General features: G+C 36.0%; 2 protein-coding genes across 2 annotated transcripts; one reads left to right on the forward strand and one right to left on the reverse strand.

Annotated features, from left to right (window-relative positions):
• Positions 1-588: 588 nt before the first annotated feature.
• Positions 589-4395, reverse strand: rpl36 (ribosomal protein L36). The gene is made up of 4 exons (XM_067396840.1): positions 4338-4395; positions 3851-3945; positions 2066-2200; positions 589-719 (listed from the first exon to the last, which is right to left on the reverse strand). Exons 2-4 carry the CDS (start codon positions 3941-3943, stop codon positions 630-632), a joined length of 318 nt encoding a protein of 105 aa, XP_067252941.1. The 5' UTR covers positions 3944-3945; positions 4338-4395; the 3' UTR covers positions 589-629.
• A 2288-nt stretch (positions 4396-6683) lies between these two features.
• On the forward strand, positions 6684-18840 carry lmnb2 (lamin B2). Its single transcript, XM_067396839.1, has 12 exons — positions 6684-7088; positions 8165-8301; positions 10227-10383; positions 10456-10581; positions 11152-11322; positions 11396-11521; positions 12253-12473; positions 13842-14079; positions 15597-15704; positions 15783-15902; positions 15982-16080; positions 16591-18840. The coding sequence occupies exons 1-12, from the start codon at positions 6873-6875 to the stop codon at positions 16630-16632; spliced, it is 1761 nt and encodes a 586-aa protein (XP_067252940.1). The 5' UTR covers positions 6684-6872; the 3' UTR covers positions 16633-18840.
• The last annotated feature ends 1893 nt before the right edge of the window (positions 18841-20733 follow it).

Here is a 20733-nt window from a genome sequence, read left to right on the forward strand (position 1 = left end):
TTTCATCTGGACATTTAAGGTAGTGATGAGTGAATTTTTTTGTTAATGAGGGCGCAGGAATTTAAGTTTTAATCTTTTGTCATGCTTTAAAGACTTGATGTGTTGACTAACATGCTAAAGCACATGTAAAGTACTTAATTCTAAAAAATTAACTTTAAAGTTATTCAGTATTACATTTAAAGTTGATATACTTATTGAAATAAGTTTCATCAAATTACATGCAAGTCTAGTTTGCTTTAAATGTTTGTCGATACATTTAGTGGATTTAAACCACGTTTCAAAGGCAATAGAAATAATTATGAAATTAAGCCATCTTTAATTTCATGAATCAGATATTAGGGATCAAGGCACTTTATCTTCCACAGCTCATATTTTCAGGGATATTTTGGTCTACTGAAGTGTATTTTTGCAGTGCATTATCAGGGTTCATTTCCATAGATCCCATGACAGAAGACAAAAAACAGCATATTGACTCAACCAACTGTATATTTGGTTAAACACTTCTGTATGAACAGTGTTTCTGCAAACATCAGCTGCTCGAGTCCATCAGAACCACCGACACATTTAAATGAAGAACAAATCAAACGCTTGTTTTTACACATACAAATTTATTTGTCATAATTCAGGCTCTACTCCTTCTTGGCAGCAGCTTTCCTCATGGCAGCCAGGATGTTGCTGAGCTCTTCCCTCTTTCTCTTGGCGCGGATATGAGTTCCCACCTGCACAGACCAATCACATGATGAGAAAAACAATAACTCAATCTGGAAAATAGCACAAAACATTTGCAAATAAAGCAGCGTATGTGTTATAAGCCACTTCCTAAGAAATTTGTGCATAATATCTGCAGCTCTTTTTTCCTCCATCATAAACGAGTTTGTCTCAGAGCGTCAGACGAAACCCAAACGCCGTCATATTCTCTTGCGTTCGGATGCTGGTGTTTGGGAACACAATCGTGTGAAATCATTCTGATGACAGACTTTGTTGTTTCAGAAGCACCAAACCAACATTTGAGATGCTGCGATGTGATTTGTCCACTGGTTAGTCCAGTTATCCAATCACAACCTCTGTTGAGCCACAAGTGACTTTTTTTTTGTTGCGCAAATTTGGTAAAAGTGTTTCCATCGTAGTTTGTGCGCATGTTTTCTTATCAGATTAAAAAAAATAATAATAAAATATTTTTAAATGCACATTTTTAGAATTTATATGCAGAAATTAAACCTGCCAATCAATCTGTACTGAAAAGTGGTCCAATTAGACATTTTAGAAAATTTTCAAAAAAAAAGTTGTAAAATCTTGGTCTTTCCAGCTATCCTTTCTTTACTTCAGATTTCGTACAAAATGTTTCTAACATTTTGAAGTTGCTCTAAGCGTCATCTAACCAAATTGTATAAAAAAAAAATATATCCTATTTATATAACTCTATAGACAAATAGCATATACATTTTCAAGCTGGTTTGACGATGCTTTGAACGAACTCTTAGAAATTATTTTAAAATGTATACGATTTGTGTATATAGTTATATAAATAGGATATTTTAAATATACACATGTCTGTAACTTGGTTGCACTATGCTTAGAAAGAACTGTTCTCAAAACAAATTTAAAATGTTGTACTTATTTAAATATACACGGATATATAGATGCGCCAAATCATTTCCTCCAGTTCGATTCAAAGTAAAATCAATTCAACAACGATCACGATCAAAAATGCAATACTAAAAGTGTAGACGTGCAAAAACAAAAGCAAATGAGAATAAAATGAAGCACAATGAGCAGTGAAAAAGATCTGTGACAAGTGAAACTCGCGCTCAGATAATTCCTTTTTTAACATTTGATTACTGAACTACTGCATGTTTGAACCCTAAAACTAAACCTACATTAAAACTAAAGCACTCTTGATTTCATTTGTATCTTCATATAATACAGTAAATGTGGCATTTCATTTATTTAATTCAAAAAAAATAAAAAAATAAATAAATAAGCTACATTTTCCAGAAAATCCTGCTGCCGCTTTCAAATGCGAAGAGTTGCGTTGAACAAATATGGATGGGGACCATCAACATACCCTTTTCTTGATGAACTTGAGGGCACGTTTGTCCTTGGACACCTTCAGCAGCTCCATGGCACGCCTCTCGTAGGGCGCGAAACCGCACACCTCGCGGATCATGTCACGCACAAACTTGGTGTGCTTGGTCAGACGCTGGAACGCAAGAAAAAGTTACGTTAAAAACGATTATACTGGTATAATATGGTGTGTACAGCAGTGCATGATGGGAGAAATTCATCAAAATGTGTAAAACCAATCAGCAATATGATAAAAAGTTAACCAGATCTGAACTTAAACGGTTGTAAGATTGCAGATTAAAAACAGCATAAAAAAAAAAGTTTACTGTAAAGCAAACATACTTAAAGGTATAGTTCACCCAAAAATAAAAATGACCATGATTTACTCACACTCATGCCATCCTAGATGTATATGACTATCTTCCTTCAGACGAACACAATCGGAGATAAATTTAAAAATGTTCTGTCCTCAAAGGTTTATAATAGTTGTAAATGTGGGGGTGTTTTGAAGCCAAAAATAAGTGATAATAACAAAAAAAATGCATCCATCCAGAAAAAAGTAATCCATACGACTCCAGTAGGCCTTCTGAAGCGAATCAACGCATGTGTGTAAAACAAGTATCCTTATTTAAAACTTCATAAAGTAAAATCACGAGCTTCCGGCTCAACAGCAATACGCATTCGACATGCGTAAAAAAAGCTATAGAATAACACAAGACGCATCACTCGTATTGAATGGGAAAAAGTGTAACGTGCAATATGGCAGAATAAGCCCCGCCTTCTAAATAAGAGCCAATCGGCGACTGGTAAAGTCATTGCATCACTGCAGCGGCCGTCAGAAGCTCCGGTTTCTATAGAAACAGTCAGACGCGCGCCTCCGAAATGAAGCACAAGAGACGTGCATTTAGGTCTGCGCATTAGCTTGATCCAGCCTAAAAAAATAGTTGTTTGTCATGATTCGAGTGTTTTGTCAGATTTCATTGGTGATTACAAATATGAAATGTTTCCCCATTCAAAGAGATGGGAGTTGCACTTGCATGCCCGAGAGGCGTTTCAAAGATGGCCACCGAGTGAAATGACTTGTCTTAAAGGGACTTTGGTAGTACACAATGACGTGACATACTTCGCTATATCCTATGTTATAACAAGTTGTACGTCATGTCATTGTGTACTACGTTGCGGAAGTTAGCGCATTTTGGACATACGTCGAATGCCTTTATTAACCCCCTGGAGTCGCATAGATTCATCTTTTTATGGATGGATGTATTTTGTTTTGCTTTAAAATGTGCCCCTCAATTCACAACTGTTATAAACCTTGGAGGACTGAGGATATTTTTAAATATATCTCCGCTTATGTTCGTCTGAAAGAAGAGAGTCCTATACACCTGATGGCTTGGTGAGTAAATCATGGGATCATTTTCATTTTTGGGTTAACTATCCCTTTAACATTTTATTTTATTTTATTTAACAAATATATATATATATATATATATATATATATTACAACAATTTGGATTTTAAAAAAAAATCTAGAAAATCAAAATCATATTCCAAATTTATAGTTATCACAAAAGTTGAGCGCGCTAAAAGTACTGTTTCCATCGCAACCCAACGGTCAATTTTAACGGTTTCACAGAAATAATTTTGAGCGGTTAAGCTTTTGAACCGAAATGTGTGACAAAATAAAAAGATTAAAGTGCTCTACAGTGACACTGACAGTTCACAGATTAATGGTCGATGATTTTAACTATCCAAAACAATCCGAGAGTGTCAAACGTGGACTCACCCCTCTCCTGCGGCTGTGCTTGGGTTTCGTGACGTTTTTGGTGACTGGATGGCCTTTGTTAAGACCAACCGCCATAGGATACCTGATGGCCATCTCTGTGGAGAGCAAAAGTGATTAAATACACATGAAAACTCTGTCACGAGCTGCATGTGTGCGTATGGATCAGACATTAGTGGTCTTTACGAGAGATCAAAGTCATTAAATACCATCATTTCATGATTAGGGAGAATATAGTTAACATTTATACACGTGAAGCTTGAAGTTAAAGCTCATTTATAACGAGTGTTTGAGAATCACCTCAGAGCATCTACTCTTGAGAGAAACCCTCCAAAACACACAAACATCAGGGTAATTGTTCCCAATAATCGCTGAAAATCACTTCAGATGGTTTATATTTACAAACGCCTGCACTTTTGTGATGATTTGAGATGCGATGTGTTAGATATTAATAGGATTTTAATGCTTGTGATTCTCCGGCGATTCATACCTGCGTTTTGCTAATGGCGTCCAAACCGGAAGGACCGCTGCCAGGCGGAAGCTGAACATTCACACGCGACAAAAAGAAAAAAGTTCGCGGGAAAAATAAGTGGCGCCACCTAGAAATTACATTATTTAATTTTCATTCTATATTTTCCTTGAAAACTCGAAGATATATGTTTGGAAATGTTTCTATTTATAAATTATTTATTCCCACATGAAAATACTATAGTAACTACTATAGTGTTTTTGAACCATACTATAGTAAAGTACTTGAATTAATTTGTTGTAGTATTTGTTGTAGTTTTCCCCCTTAAATTTTTGGTTCATTTCTATAGAGTTGTGCTTAGTTATTTTTTAGCTATATAAAAATTAAAAACAAGACATAACACAAAAGATCCAGTTCAAAGGTTTATATGCTTGATTCTTCATAGTGTGTGTTGTTACCTGGCTTGTTGTTAAAAGCTGCAAACATTCACTGATTCCCAGGACAACACAATAACCTATGAACAGGATGACTGGAAATTCTGACTGGAAGTTATTATTTTATTTAAAGATCTATTTTTTTTTTTTTTTTTAGTTCTGTCCTACAAAAGCTTCATAAAACACTTTTCAGAAGACAAAATAAAAACAATTTACCCCCCAACCATCCTGTGCAAATGTTTATACCCCCTGAATTTTGATGCATTGTTTCCTTCTGGAGTATCAGTAAATGTTTTCACCATTTGTAACAGCTGGGTATGAGAGGAGTCCCAAACATGGGCCTAATCATGAAGAAAATTATAAAAACAGTCGTAAATTAATGACACAAAGTACTGAGAATAAATTAAGTGTATGTAAACTTTTGAACTGCTTAATTTGTGCATGTTACGAAGTTACTGTCTGTGACAGTGCAAATATTATACTGTGGACTATATGTAAACATCTCATAATAATACATTTTTGTTGCAATGCTAAATAAAAAAACAATTTTTGATCTCACTTATTTTATTTTTTTTGAATTATTGATATTTTGCAGATTCTGAAAAGAGTATGTAACTTATGACATCAAATAATAGGCTACTATTCAACAAATAGTGCAATATGCTGATAGAGTATTTCAGAGCTGAACATAACTGAGCAAAACTATTTAATATTTTGCTAGAATAGCTACATCTCTTTATTTATTTATTTATTTATTTTTGAGATTTTTGAGTATTCCATGATCGTGTAGCAATGTATTAACGGCGTGTGAGCGTTTAAATAGAGACTAGAGAGCATTAATGAAGGAGCTGCATGTCATCTGCTCATGTGATTGTCAATGGCCGTCTTGAGGATGTGGATGAGGACATGAATGCTTTTTACAAGTTGAAATCTTGTAATTCTGGCAATTCTGGCATGGTGTGAGCACTTGAAGTGCTGAGCGTATCTGTGAGGGAGAACTGTAAAAGGATGCGCACCATAAGGCGTGCCAGAAAAATACAACAGCACAATGTTTCTAGTAATTTGCATGTGTAACTAATTTAGTGTTGATATATTTTTTACATTTTGTGTGCTATCACACACACACAAAAAAGAGTATCCTGGGGATGTTGGAGGGGCACAAGAGAAATCTGAGACCCGGCCCTGGTAAATACTAATATATACAGTATGCTACAATATACTATAGTATGGTTCGAAAACACTAGTATTTACTATAAATTATTTTCATTCTGTATATTTTTGGCAACATAATAATAATAAAAAAATATTGATTTAAATTGTTTATTTTAGTGTGTTTTCACATCAGATTCGCTCTTTTTTTTTTTTTTGCATTTTTTTCAAAAATATGGAGAAAACCAAATCCAAAATATTAAAAACAAACACACAACAGCAAAAGGGAAATACACTAATTCGCTTTTAAAAAAATCATATTAAAATAATATCTCAAAGAACTTCCAGTCATTTTTCAGTATACAATTTGCTACAGTATGGTTCAAAAACACTATAGTATTTACTATAAATTACTAGTATTTTTCATTCTTTATATTTTTGGTAACATAATAAGAATAAAAAATATTAATTTAAATTGTTTAAAGGTATTTTTGTGCCTTCCCGAATCAAACAAAAAGAAAATCAAAACCGGAATATAAAAAAACAAAACACACACACACACACACACACACACAACAGCAAAAGGGAAAGACACTAATTCGCTTTTTAAAAAAGAAAATCTTATTTAAAAAATATATATATATATTTTAAAAAAGAAAAAAAAAATATTTCCCGTCGTTTTCGGGGCTTTTGTCAGATTTGGACTACAAATCCCATGAGCATTTCGACTGAATTTTGGCGCGGGTTTACGTTAGCGGCGGCCATTTTCTTTTCACACCTCCGTTTCAAAGACAGCCAACCAGCACTCGGACTACAAACACAGTTTCATTCAAAAACTCCACCAACAAAAACTTCCAAACGCCACCGGAAAACCGTTCCAAGTGCGACTCAGAGGCTGCTGCTCACACCGGACCGAAGTGGAACTCTAAGGAGTGTTTATTTGAGGTAAAGTGGGTCTGTAGCGTGAAGCGATATGGCGACCGCAACCCCGAGCCGCGAGTCCGGCCGCACATCAGCCGCCCAAACGCCGCTGAGCCCCACGAGGATCTCGCGCCTGCAGGAGAAAGAGGAGCTTCGCGCGCTCAACGACCGCCTGGCCGTGTACATCGATCGCGTGCGGTCGCTCGAGCTCGAGAACGACCGGCTGCTCGTCAAAGTGTCCGAGAAAGAGGAAGTCACGACCAGAGAGGTGCAGAGCCGTTCCTTTGTGTTGCTTTTACGATCAATAAATCAGTTCGCTCATGTCAGTTTCACGTGCATAATGTTGTGTTTGGTCTTTTTATCTCCACTTTATGTGGTGAAACCGATTTCTAGTTAACCTTTCATGCGTTTTATGCCCTTGAGCTTTAAAACTTTCAAAGTCTCTCTTAAGATCAACAGTACATCGCGACAAAACATTTGAAAAGTCGCGCGAGGAAGTCGTGCATTTTTACACAATCAAGCCTGTGCACTGAACGTAGTGTTTTGCCTATTCAAATGCATATATTTGCCTATATCTATACCTAAAACGCATTGCATGTAAAGGCAAATTCAGATGCATTCAGGGAGTGGCCGTTAAATTGTGTCCCCCCATGGCTTCAAATTTGTATAATTTACTTTATTTATGCACGTGCAAGTCTCTTAGTTATGCATTTATGTGTTTTAAACTTATGTAAAACTTGTGTAAGAGTGATTTCTGGTCTGTAAATGTTTGTCCTGGAGTGTTTGGGCGTTTTCCTCAAACTTTTTGGGAGTGGCCAAATGCTCTTTTCAAATTTGAATCCGATCTCCACCATCTGCTCCCTTTGTTTTGAATGGTTACCACATCAAACTGCACCCCTCATGTATCAAAAATGCCAAAATAAATGGTTTGAGATCATGCATGATCCTATAGAAACACATGCTCAACAGTTCTGTCATCATTTAATCGCGCTAAAGTTGTTCAGATCAAGTGTATTGGTTCAGCTGAACACAAAAGATATTTTGAAGAATGTTGTGAGGCACCATTGACTTCCATTGTATGGAAACATAATGCTTTTTAATTTTAATTTTTGTCTGAACTATTTCTTAATAATTTGAGAATCCTGAATAGTTTGAATCTCATGCACAATTTCAACTTTCTCTCATTACTTCCAATATAAATTGACTTTATTTACTAATAATAGCTGCTTATGGTTTTAATTTGAAACTTATAGCATCCTAACTCCATTCAGTTGCGCTTTATTTTAATCTGTGCATCTGTCAGACATGTTCGAGGCTCATAAATCTGCTCTTTTTTTGGTTTAGGTGTCTGGGATTAAGGCTCTTTACGAGGCCGAGCTAGCCGATGCCCGGCGCGTTCTTGACGAAACCGCTCGCGAGAGAGCCAGACTTCAGATTGATCTGGGAAAAGCCAACTCTGATCTCGAGGAGGTCACCCGGAAGTAAGTATTGCTCAAACACATCTCTTTTAACTGGTCTTGTGATATGAATGGAGTCATCATCCCCCCTTTTAATTACCCATAAGGCTTTAAATCAGTGGTGGTCTTTAACTGAATTCCTGACTTAAATCCGGCTCCATCTGCTGCTTTGGATAATGCCACCAGAAGTGCATCATCTCAGGAGTTTTGTGCGATTAGCTGCACACGTGTGTTTGCGGTTTGCATGTTGTCTTTGGTTGATCTCGTTGCTAATGAACACATTCAAACAGGAAGACTCTGTTGCTATGTGCCCGATTGCGGTCGACTGCTCTAAACCACAAGAGAGACTCGCGTCACGATACGAACCTACATTTGTCACGCTGATTTCACTCGTTTTATCCGCACTTCTTTACGGTATTTATGTGGGGAATCCCAATAACGTTATATGATATGTTTTCATTTGAACAAATTACAGGAAAACAGAAAATTATTTGAAAGCAATTTAAGTTTTATTCACTGATAGACTCGTAGAAACGATGTGAAACCCAGCCCACATTATTCTTATTATTGTCATTAAGTTCACATTGTATTTAATTAAATTGTTAGTAATATTAATGACTAGTTATATTTTTATTATGAGTTTTACATTTTTATTGTTTTGTAATATGGCATTTTACATATTTATATCTAAGATATAATTTATTTTTATAACAATATTTTTATAAGCCATTGCTCTTATTTTTTTATTGCTCACATAAATTAGTTATATGAATATATTAGTTATATAATCTGTCTTATAACTCATAATTGTTTATTTTATAATAATATATAAAATAAATATAATATAAATAATAATATATTTTATAATATTATTTATATTCCTTAAACATTTTATATTATGTAATAGTTTTTATTTTGACGTATATGTATATCATAATTTATATTTATGTAACCCACTTATTTTTATATTAATTGTTTGAGGTTTTTATTGCATACATTTATATTAGTTATATAATTTACGTTTTATAACTCAATTGTTTGTTTTTGATTTATAAATTGTATTTAATTACATTAATAATAATGACTAATATTTATATTCCTTAAACATTTTATATTATGTAATATTGGTTATAGTATGCTATTATTTTTGCTGTATATTATTATTTATATTTATGTAACCCACTTATTTTTTATATTAATAATTGTGTAAGGTTTTTTTATTGCTCACATTTATATAATTTAAAGTTTTATCACTTGTTTTTTAATATTATATTTTTATTATAATTTTAATTCCATTTTTTTATAATAATGACAACTAATATTTATATTTCTTAAACATTTTATATGGTTATTGTATAATTTTTTTGATGTTATATTTTATATATGTATTATAAATTAGTCATCGTTATTTTAAAAATATTACAATAAGTTTTATACCATTATTTCTCACATTTATATTTATGTAATTTACAATTTACAACTTATAATTGTTTTTTGTTAATATTATTATTGAATATTTGAATAAAGTGAAGACTGTCAAAGTTAACTCTTTAAATTAAATAAATCAAATTCATGAGATCAACATCTAATAAAGTAGTAATAGAAAAGCACAAGTGTCCTTGTTCAGTGATATTTTATGGCCTTAATAAAACCTATTTTAACATCTTTGTAAAACCATAAAACATCTTTTACCTTTGGCACCAATAAAACTTTTTTTTTTTTTTGCCGTTTAGCATCAATAAATCAAGGCATCTTTATCACACTCTGAAAAACTAAAACTGAACAGTACATTTTGAGATAAATTTATATTAAAAGGCACATTCATTTGTCATAGATGTTTCAGATTCAATACAAAAGCTTTATGATGTTTAATCCACTGACAGCCATTCCTAAATTGGTTTTTAAGTAGTCCGTAATCAAAATATTAACTGACTGAAATTGTTTTCCAGCTATAAGAAGAAGGATGGAGATCTGGCATTGGCTCTGGCTCGAATTAAGGAGCTGGAAGCGCAATACAACAAGAACGAGGCGGCTCTCAACACAGCCCTCAGCGAAAACGGCTCCTTGTCTGCTGAACTGGCCGACCTGAAGGCTCAGCTGGCCAAAGTAAGTCCCTTCATTCACAGTTCAGCTTCCCTTGCCTTGTGAATGGCGTCTAACGGAGGTGTTTGTCTCCAGGCTGAAGATGCTCATGGTGTGGCCAAGAAACAGCTGGAGAAGGAGACGCTAATGAGGGTGGACCTGGAGAACCGCTGCCAGAGTCTGTCGGAGGACCTTGAGTTCAGGAAGAGCATGTTTGAGGAGGTCAGTGTGAAAGTGTAATAGTGTATGAGGGCATGAACTTCATCTCATGTGCTGCTCTGAGAGTCATTTCAGCAGCATTTCACCGTTTCAATGGAGAAAACTATCTGCAGATACACAGCTCTTCACCACAACCTGCCAAAATAAAAATCTGAAGTAATTATGACAGAAATATAACTCTTGTGGGGTAGAATTGAGTCCATAAAAAGAAAAAAAGAAAATAAAATAAACAAAAAAGCAGAGTCCACAAATTAAATCATTGGGGAAAAACGAGTCCAGAAAAAATAAAATCCAGTAGAGTCCAGTAGAAATTTGGGGAAAAAAATAAAACAGATTTTATAGGGAACATAAATAAGTTATACGTTTTTCATAGTCATCTACCACAGAAAAATTAAAACTAAGGAAAAAAAGTGTCAAGAAATTGTTGTTAAACTGAAAACTCAAAGTTTCACAGTTCCAATTAATTAAACCATTAATCCATTGATCATTAACAGAAAACACTGAATTTGGAAAGAAATAAAACAGAATTCGGGATGCATGTTTGGGAAACTAACAGCTGAATGTGTGCTGCAGGAGGTGCGCGAGACGCGCAGGCGTCAGGAGAGGCGTGTCGTGGAGGTAGACTCAGGCATGCAGCAGGACTATGAGTTCAAACTGGCGCAGGCGCTGCAGGATCTGCGCAGGCAGCATGAGGAGCAAGTGCAGATCTACAAAGAGGAGCTGCAGCAGACCTTCATGGCCAAGGTCAGAAACCCTAGATTCCCAAATGAACTCTTTGGCTTTTGGAAGCGTAGTCTGACAAATCTTCTCTCTGCAGCTGGATAATGCCAAGGTGTCGTCTGACATGAACGATAAAGCGGTGCTCACCGCGCGCGAGGAGCTGCAGGAAGCCCACATGAGGATCGAGGGCCTGAGCTATCAGCTCAGCGCCCTGCAGAAACAGGTACCAGTCCATTTATAATGTCCTAAATACCGGCTAATTTTGCCCACAAACCCTTGTTACTACACTGCTGCAAGTTTACCATAAAATACAGTAGCAGTATTTTAAATTTTACAGATGAATCTTACATTTACAGGATATTTACAAGAAATGTGTATTATATATAAGTGCACAAAACATCATTATAGTGATGCACATGACACTAAAATAACATTCGTTTAACAACATAAGATGTAACATACAATCCTAAGGTTCATAACTGATAACAAAACAACTAAGAAACTGTTATTTCAATGAAAAACATCTTATTTGAAGAATTCTGGGAATGTCAAATTATGTTTTGTCACTGTAAATTATAAGATGACATTCTTTTTCACTTGCAAAAACTGTTTCATTGCAAAACTACATGAAACATCCCATTAGATCTATTCGTTTTTCACTGTACAGATTAAGGGAACTTGCCATTAACCAATTAACAGGTTTTCAACATTGCATTTTTACAGTCTTTTGCCATTGTGTGTGATATTCAAGTAATTTTATGACAGAATAGTAGTTTCTAAAAGCATATACACTACAGTATGTACATTGGTAGGTATGATTTGCCCAGTTTTTCCCATAATAACCAAGAAACGTTTGTTCCCTTTGAGTTCTTGTGTAGTGTTAGAAGAAAACGCTTCACTATTTTGTGGTGTTCATTATCCATCATTCACGACTTGTTTTCATCCCCCCCGCAGGCGTCTGCCGCAGAGGAGCGCATCCGTGAGCTGGAGGGCATGCTGTCCAGCGACCGGGATAAGTACCGCCGACAGCTGGACGCCAAGGAGCGCGAGATGGCCGAGATGAGAGAGCGCATGCAGCAGCAGCTCAATGAGTACCAGGAGCTGTTGGACGTCAAACTGGCCCTGGACATGGAGATCAACGCCTACAGGAAGCTGCTGGAGGGCGAGGAGGACAGGTGAGCGCCTGTCGCATTCTTGAACACGTGCTTTGAGTCTACAAGACACCAACTGAAAGCAATAATTATCTAAAAATGACAGGAATGCCAACCTAGACTGCATTTTCAGGGCCTTTTAGCTTTTGAGCTGTTGACTAATTTGCTTGGTGAGCTTTGAAATGGATTCAAACACACCTTTGGTCAAAACTGCTGTCCGTTTAGGAAGTATTTTGGGTGTCAAGCACTGTTTGTAATGTACCAAATGCTTTGTATTTTGGACATTTAGACTTCAAAACTTAAAAGGGTGCCATCTTGGTAGGCGTTAAGTGACTTTTAGGCTGCAAAAATGATTTACTTTGTATTTTTTGTCTTTTTCCATTACAAATATGAAAGCATGCTTAAATCAAAATACATTTGCTTCTTGCTTCTAAAGTAAATGCCTCTTATAATGGAAAACAAGACAAAAATATGACTGAGATGTCTTGGTAGGCAGATTCCTAGGTTTTCAAATGCCATCGGACAAGTTTGTGGCTGAAAATGCTGCCAAGGTAGGAAGCTGACTTGGTTTTGAGACGCATTCATACATTAAGGTTAACGATGCACACAAACTAGGTGTTCTTTGAACGCTGTTCTTGAGTGTTTCTCGCTGCTGATGTTGTTCTGGCAGCCGATTATTATCACCTGCAGCCTGTAACATGTTCAGGAACGCTCCACTTCACATTTTTGCGCTTCATACTTGACATACTCGAGTTGTTGGAGAAGTAAGGTAGGTTGTAAAATGTCACGCTGGAATGATAATTGTGTTTCCCACTCGTGCGCGAGCGATACAATGGCAGTGTCGGAGCGAGTTGTCAAAAATGATGCGTGCGAGAAGTCAGCGAGTTTAGCATGAAGACGAGGAGACCAGCAGGCAGCTAGACCATCTTGAAGATTGAGCCGAGTTAAAGATAGTCTGCAGTTCAGATATTTGGAGGACAGATGATAGGAAGGAAAGGTAAGATGACGGCGCAGTCGCATAGACATTTTGTTTTCATGGTGCGGTTGCCCATTCATCGTTATAAAGGTCCGTTCGCACCAAGAACAATAACTATAATATCATTTTAATAATTGTTTGAGAAAACAACTATAACAATAATGACAATGAATGGTAGTGAGGAAAATTGTGACATTTTTGTTCACGTCTTGAGTTTTTTTCCTACAATGGAGGCGTTTCAGGGACACTCATATAGACCTTTTTCACGCTCAATCAGCCAAACCTGCTGATGCCTTATAATAAACACAACATCATCACTCTTGGTGTGAACAGGCCTTTACTCACTTTTTGTTATCATACACATCTTCCTGTTTGTTTCAAATGTGTAATCTGCATGTGCGTCCCGTCTCCTCTAGGCTGAAGTTGTCCCCCAGCCCGTCCTCACGGGTCACGGTGTCCCGCACCACAGCGAGCAGCACTTCTACGTCTTCACGTAGCTCTCGCGCAAAGAGAAAGCGTGTGGAGCTCGAGGAAGCGTCCGGCGCCGCCCCGAAAGTCCAGATCAGCCAGGAGGCGGAAGCCACGGGCAGTGTCAGTGTCGAGGAAATCGACCTGGAGGGGAAATCGGTGACCCTCAGGAACAACTCTGACAAGGTACTGTGAATTTGGAAAAATTATGTATATCCGTCACGTTACACACAGATTCAGCTCACGTTTTAAGGCCAAGACGTAATGTTTTTTCATGCACTGGTCGATTTTGGGCTTTTTATAGCATTGAGTAGTGGAAAGAAAACATTTTAAAGTACACATTTAACCCTCTGGTGCTCTTTGCATGTCAATTTTTTTTATTTCATTGACATGAATGTACTATGTTCTAGTTCAGTAATGTGATTTTGTTTAATATTTATTATTTTTAGGGGATTTTATGGTACTAAATTATATTTATGCAGTAGTCACTTAACTTAAACTGTCATAAATCTTGAATGCTTTGGACACGGACTTCAGTTTGGTCTCTTTTTGAAGAAGACACATGGCAGATTATTGCTGAAGTGAAAAGTAAACCAAAAAAAAAAGATACAGAATTGTATGGTTATTATGAAAAATGCACAAAAAACTATCTTAAATTTTTGTATTTTATATATATATATATATATATATATATATATATATATTTCACAAAACACTTTACTCAAATTATGAGAAAATTAAAGCCATAAAACTAAAGTTGTTTTCCAAATTTGATCTTGAAATCTCAAAATTGGCTTTCAGTAAGAATTTGTTTGGGCGCAGTACCAATGCAATTCATTTCCCATTCGTCTTTGACAGCGAGGAGTGTAAGTGTGACTCATTTTCAGGGTTATTTAACCTTTGTGTGTGTGTTTGTTCACATAGGAAATGCCAAAAAGTGTTTATTATATTGCACTTTATCTATTTGCGTTTGTAGGTTTCAATTACCACTTTTTTTCTCCACTTCAGCAGCTCTTAAATACACCAAACTTTACAGTTTTATTATTGTCTATATTCTGAAGGTATTTACTGAGGGGTTTGTTCATATATCATTTGCATGGTTTTATACAACAATTTATTCCTAAAAACACGGTAAAAATGTCTATTAGAAGTTTTTTTTTTTTAATTATTATTTATGGAGCGATTAAAAAAGACCCTCTGTAAAAAACTTTCCCTGAAACAAGAAGTTTGAATCTGGCTTTATCCGCTTTAGTCGTGATGTAAGGAGCGCCGTTTCTGGGTCCAAGCCTCGACTCGTTTCACTTGCAAATGCCATCGACGGCCATTTATGAGAGGTATTTATTCATATTAAACATCAAACATTTTAAAAAGTTAAACATTTTAAATACTTACAGTCTACACAACAGTCTTGTGCTCACAGCATCACAGACATTAATATTTTAACGATTTATAAAAGATGAATCACTGTCTGGCCATCTGGGATGAGGTTATGATTATAATGTTTTTGTAGTATTACACCACACTGTGTGTGTATATTAGCACCATTTGTTGTTTTTCTTGTGGTATGAGAGCGTTTGGACCCGGAAAGCGCTGCCGTGTGACGTCAGACTTAACCAAATACTGCGTTTAGATTTCTGTTCTGGAAATGTATGCAAATTAGACACTGCTTCATTTGCAAAACTTAAGTTTTATTCCATATTTAGGATCAATCTCTGGGCAGCTGGCGACTAAAGAGGCAAATTGGCGATGAAGAGGAAATCGCCTACAAATTCAGCCCCAAGTTTGTCCTGAAGGCCGGTCAGACAGTAACGGTAAGCGAACTGCACCGTATCTCATTTTGCTCCAACTCAAGACGTTGACTAGATGTTAACCTGTCGCTTCTGTGAAAGGTGTGGAGCGCCGATGCCGGCGTGTCCCATAGTCCTCCCTCAGACCTGCTGTGGAAGAGCCAGAGCTCCTGGGGCACCGGAGAGAAGATCCTCACCTTTTTGGTCAATTCAAGCGGAGAGGTATGATGAACACAAGCATGTTTTAGAAGCTTAGTTTTTGTGTGCGAATGCGATAACGAAACTTGAACTGTGTTTGCAGGAAGTGGCAAAGCGAACAGTCACGAAAAGCGTGCTGGAAATGGAGAACGGTGATGATGAGGAAGGAGACTTTGGAGATGAAGATCTTTTCCATCAGCAGGTAATGGATTTTTTTTTTTTTTTTTTTGTGAGTATCCTATTTGATACATCAGGCTTTTATGACTCATACAGTCTGATATAGTGAGAATAAGGAAGGAAAAAGCAGTTTTATTCAGACTCGATCTGAGCAAAAATATGCTATTTTGTGCAGATGCTGATATTTATATGGATAAAAAGATGAAATTCTGATGCTTGTAATGTAAATCAATGAGATCTTTATAACGGTACAGCAGATCCTTACATAAAATGCATGTAAATATCAATATCTGCCAATAATGTGTTAGTAAGATTATATTTCAGTGCTTAGTTTTATGATCAAAGCTCTGTAGATTTAAAACGTATAAATCAATGCAATACAATGATGATTGAGGACTGTAGCAGATTATGTGCGACGAGTTTTTGAGCCAAGTTTGATCATTTAGAGGTCATTGAAATTTGTGTTTCAAATATGATACAGTAGAACTTGAGATTTCTTGTAATAATCTTTGCTGAATTTGCTCTTTTTTTTCAGGGCGATCCAAAAACCCAATCCAGAGAATGCGCCGTCATGTGATGGAGCCGTGCACCTTTAGTATTTTCCTCCCCATGATTCAGTCTTTTTGTAGAGCCACTACTTTTGTATTCTCCGATCATGAGTTCATAACTTCCCTCAATCCTTTATATCTACGGACCTCATTTGTAAAGCCAGTTTATCTTGAGCTGCGGCAAACAATGCTATTTTTTCCAGCTGCAGCTCATCAATGATTAGTCTTTCCAGACACCCGTCGCTTCTGAATGGCGGGAACATCCCATTACGTACCGTCATCGGCGAATGAGTCAAATGATCTCAAATTAGAACGTATTAGTGTGAGCCGGTGACTAATGAATCTGCATATTCATGTCAGTGAATCATGTGTTCTCGTCACTGCGGGGTTATGAATGGGGGAATTATTATTATGACGTGAGCTCATGTTCAGTAGTGCACTATAGCCCGTAACTGACAGCTGTCACTATTGTGTTTTTTGCTTCGCCAACAAGACGAACAGGGTGGAAGTGAAATCAAATTGCCTCGTTGACTTCTAAATTATCACTTTAAACATTAGGGGTTGTATCTTACTGTCATTTGTTTTGAGTCGTGCTTTACATAGTATTATGTATGTGTAAATCGGTGATTGAATGTCGAGACATTTTTCAAGCCCAACTCAAATAGTTCATAAAATGAATGTTATCTAGTGGAAAAGGTGATGAGAACATTGTAAACAAAACAAAAAGATGTTGAAGCTACGCACGCAAACAAGATTTGCGTTTAAATGATCAAGACATTTTCAGTTCATTTGAATGTAGTGTTGATTGATCATGTGATCAGTATTTGAGGTCTACATTGACTCGGCAGTAATAAAATCGGACTTTAATCAACACGCTTACAAAAACCTCGAAACTCGGTCAGATTTACCAAAGAAATGGATGACGAATGAAACCAATTTGACTTGTCAAATTTGCCTTGTTTCTTGCCTACTTGAGACACTCCAAATAAACTAAAACCCATATTTCAGTTGTCGAATCCAGTGAGTAATCTGTGTCCATCCACCCTGTTGGTTCTGTTGCGTTTTAAGTTTTAAAACTTACTTTTTTTTTAAATAAAAAAATTAAAATGTTTCTCAGACAATTATGCATGCAGCAATTATTTTTATATTAATGAACGGACCTGAGTGTTACGGTGAGCTCTAGGGTGATGCTTAAATTTCGCAGACAGCTGCGTAATACTGCAGTTTGATTTTTAGCTATAATCGTATATTTTTGATAGGTTCGTCCTCAGGATTTTTAAAACCCTAGTGTACAAGGAATCTTTACATGCATTTAAAATTTAGATTAAATGTCTTACTTGTGAATGTATTCAGTGCAGTGTGTACAAAAATTGACCTGGGAAACATTTTTACGACTTTTTAAGTTTTCTTTTTAAGGTTAACTATTTTGTTATTTTAATGGGGTTATCGTAATCGTCGTGTTTACTTTCTAGGGTTCTTCTAAAGGTTCTGCGAGAACGAATTGCCTGTATCAAGGGTCAATTGGGTCACACGGATTTGTGTCAAATTTAAGTGAAATTGAGCTCAAGTAAAGTTGTGTTTGTGTACATTTGTTACTTGGCCTCTGAGCTAATAAAATCTACCTTTTGTTTACTTTTTTACTTCACGTGACGTGAATGGAAACCGTTTTCCTGCCAAACACTCCACATCTGTGAATTTTAAATTTAGACTTTCTGTTAGTTACGAACACTGTTTTCATAAGGAAAGTAATTTCCTTGTTCTTTCAGGTTTTATTAGACAGGGCTGTGACTAATGTAGCGGATACAATGTGCTTTGGTGTATTTAATACCAAATTGTCAATCCGTCGTTGTAACAATCTACTGTAAAGTAAAAATTATTTGAACTACCATCAAAGCACAGAAATGTGAGTACAAGGCTGTAGAAATTGAGCCATAAATTGTGAACTATGAATCTAACTTGTTACGGGGTAGAAATTCTTCATTGTACGAGGACTTTTGAAGGGCTACAAGAGGAGGGCGCATGCCAAAAGTGTCTCATTAATTGTGATTTTGATTTCTTTTTTTTGTATGCAATATCCAATAAATGTTTTACATATTACTTTGTGCCGTTGTCTGTTTAATACATATAAACTCTGGATCTGTTTGTCAAATTTTTTTCTGAAGTAAAAAAAAAAGTTTTCTTTTCACAGGTTTTGAAGTTGTAACTCTAGATTAATGAAACGATTAATAGTTCACTTCAGAATTAAAATTTCTTGCTAATTTACCCTCCCCCATGTCAGTGCGGTCTTTAAGAGTTATATCTTGTTTTTATGTTAGTGTAAAAAAAAAAAACAATTACGTTCGTGGTCTTCAGGGTCTCTGGAGACCCCAGGCAACAAAATGTAATTCTGTAACAATATATTTTTTAAAAACCAATGTAATTTCACTCTGTATATTGTTTTTTTCTCAACATTTGTGCAGTTTTCGAGTATTCGTGATATCTTTTAAATTTATATAAATTAATGTTTTTTGAAATGGGTTATGCATGAACAGCTTTTTATGTAAAATTCACTTAATAAAAGACCCATATTTCTAACTTTCTTTCATGTGGATAACATGGATAATTTGACATGGTTTAGTGTAAATTTTTTGCATTTTTGGAAGTGTGCCACTTCATTTCTGTCTGTGTGTTGTGCGTTTCTGAATTTGAGAATGGATTTTGTCCAGTTTCTAAGTGGGGTCTCTGTGGGTTACATTATTGATGATATTATTGAAAAACCGATTTTTTTCAGTACAAAAAATACTAAACTTTGACAAAGTAATTTTTATTGTTATAATTATGATTTCATAACATTTAGACATGAATCCAACTGAAAAAAACTTGTGAAAAAACATTTTTCAGTCAGTCAAACAGCACAAAGCAAATAGTGGAGCTCTGCAGCCATCTACTGGTAAAAATGTTAGTTTTTTTCCTTTTATAACTGCATTTTCCAAAAGATGGGCAAAAATTGTACACTAAACTCAAATTATCCATGTTATCCACATGAATGAAAGTTAGAAATTTGGGCCTTTTATAAAGTGAATTTTACATAAAAAGCTGCTTTTTGCATGACCCCAGTGAAGTCCACTATATGGAGAAAAATCCTGGAATGTTTTCATCAAAAACCTTAATTTCTTTTCCACTGAAGAAAGAAAGACACGAACGTCTTGGATGTCATGGGGGCGAGTAAATTATCAGGAAATTTTAATTCTGAAGTGAACTAATCCTTTAAGGGTTTTTGAGCACTTTGCTTCATCAACAGTTAATCAACAGCCTCAGGTGACTTTTTTGGTTTTTACTTTCATAAATTGGCAGCAACAGCTGAAAAGTTTTCAAATCAGTATTTAGAGATGAAACTCAGTTTTAATGTGTAAAAGCATCAGTTTGGCTGATACATGGCACAGGGTCTCTGATATTCAGTTTAAGCTTGATTCATGAATTATTCACCTGTGTATACATTTGAAATAAGTATGTTGCAAATATGAATCAACAAATTATGGTTCGCTAATATATTGTGCATGCATCACTTTTGAACTCATTACCTACAACCCAATTCTTAGGAAATTATATTACGCTGTAAACACTTTAGAAGAAATTTTGAACACTGAATCAATTTGAAAGTTTTTATCTAAAGCAAGCCTTGTGTAGGCTTTTAAATTGCTCGTATGTTAGTGTTTCAACTTGGCATGGGGTTAAAACACCAACCCATTTCACCACTAGAGGGCGCCATGACCCCAAAGTACAGTTTTTGCATCGTTTGATCTCTCGATTGATGACATAGAACCGTTCTCTGGCTGTTTTTCATTCAGTTTTCACTCGTGACCCCTATATGTTTGGGGCAGTTTTCTATAACGCCTCTGAAAACTGTAATATTATGTTCTTCTCACAGCCAGCGATCGAAAGGAGATCAACAGATAGAAAGGGCTTTCGGTGCAGAGCGTGGTGTGCTTGTACCAGACCGCCCACGCTCGCCTCAATTTCTGCTCTTTCCACTGTCTCTCAGTCATTAGCGTGCTGTGCCACTGCCTGCAGTGGGAACCCGATCGTCTAGCCCTCTTTGTTGTGCCTTTTTCTCGCTCCCCATCTTTCATTCTCTCTTTCTTCCTCCCACC

Source organism: Chanodichthys erythropterus, chromosome 10 (assembly GCF_024489055.1).
Source record: "Chanodichthys erythropterus isolate Z2021 chromosome 10, ASM2448905v1, whole genome shotgun sequence".
NCBI lineage: Eukaryota > Metazoa > Chordata > Actinopteri > Cypriniformes > Xenocyprididae > Chanodichthys > Chanodichthys erythropterus.

Coding starts and splice junctions, on each gene's coding strand:
- rpl36 (XM_067396840.1), bottom strand. CDS start 3,943: ATGGCCATCAGGTATCCTATGGCGGTTGGTCTTAACAAAGGCCATCCA. Junction 2,201..3,850: donor AGCACAGCCGCAGGAGAGGG/GTGAGTCCACGT, acceptor CTTGCGTTCCAG/CGTCTGACCAAGCACACCAA. Junction 720..2,065: donor TCAAGTTCATCAAGAAAAGG/GTATGTTGATGG, acceptor TGGTCTGTGCAG/GTGGGAACTCATATCCGCGC.
- lmnb2 (XM_067396839.1), top strand. CDS start 6,873: ATGGCGACCGCAACCCCGAGCCGCGAGTCCGGCCGCACATCAGCCGCC. Junction 14,080..15,596: donor TCAGGAACAACTCTGACAAG/GTACTGTGAATT, acceptor TTCCATATTTAG/GATCAATCTCTGGGCAGCTG. Junction 15,705..15,782: donor AGGCCGGTCAGACAGTAACG/GTAAGCGAACTG, acceptor CTTCTGTGAAAG/GTGTGGAGCGCCGATGCCGG.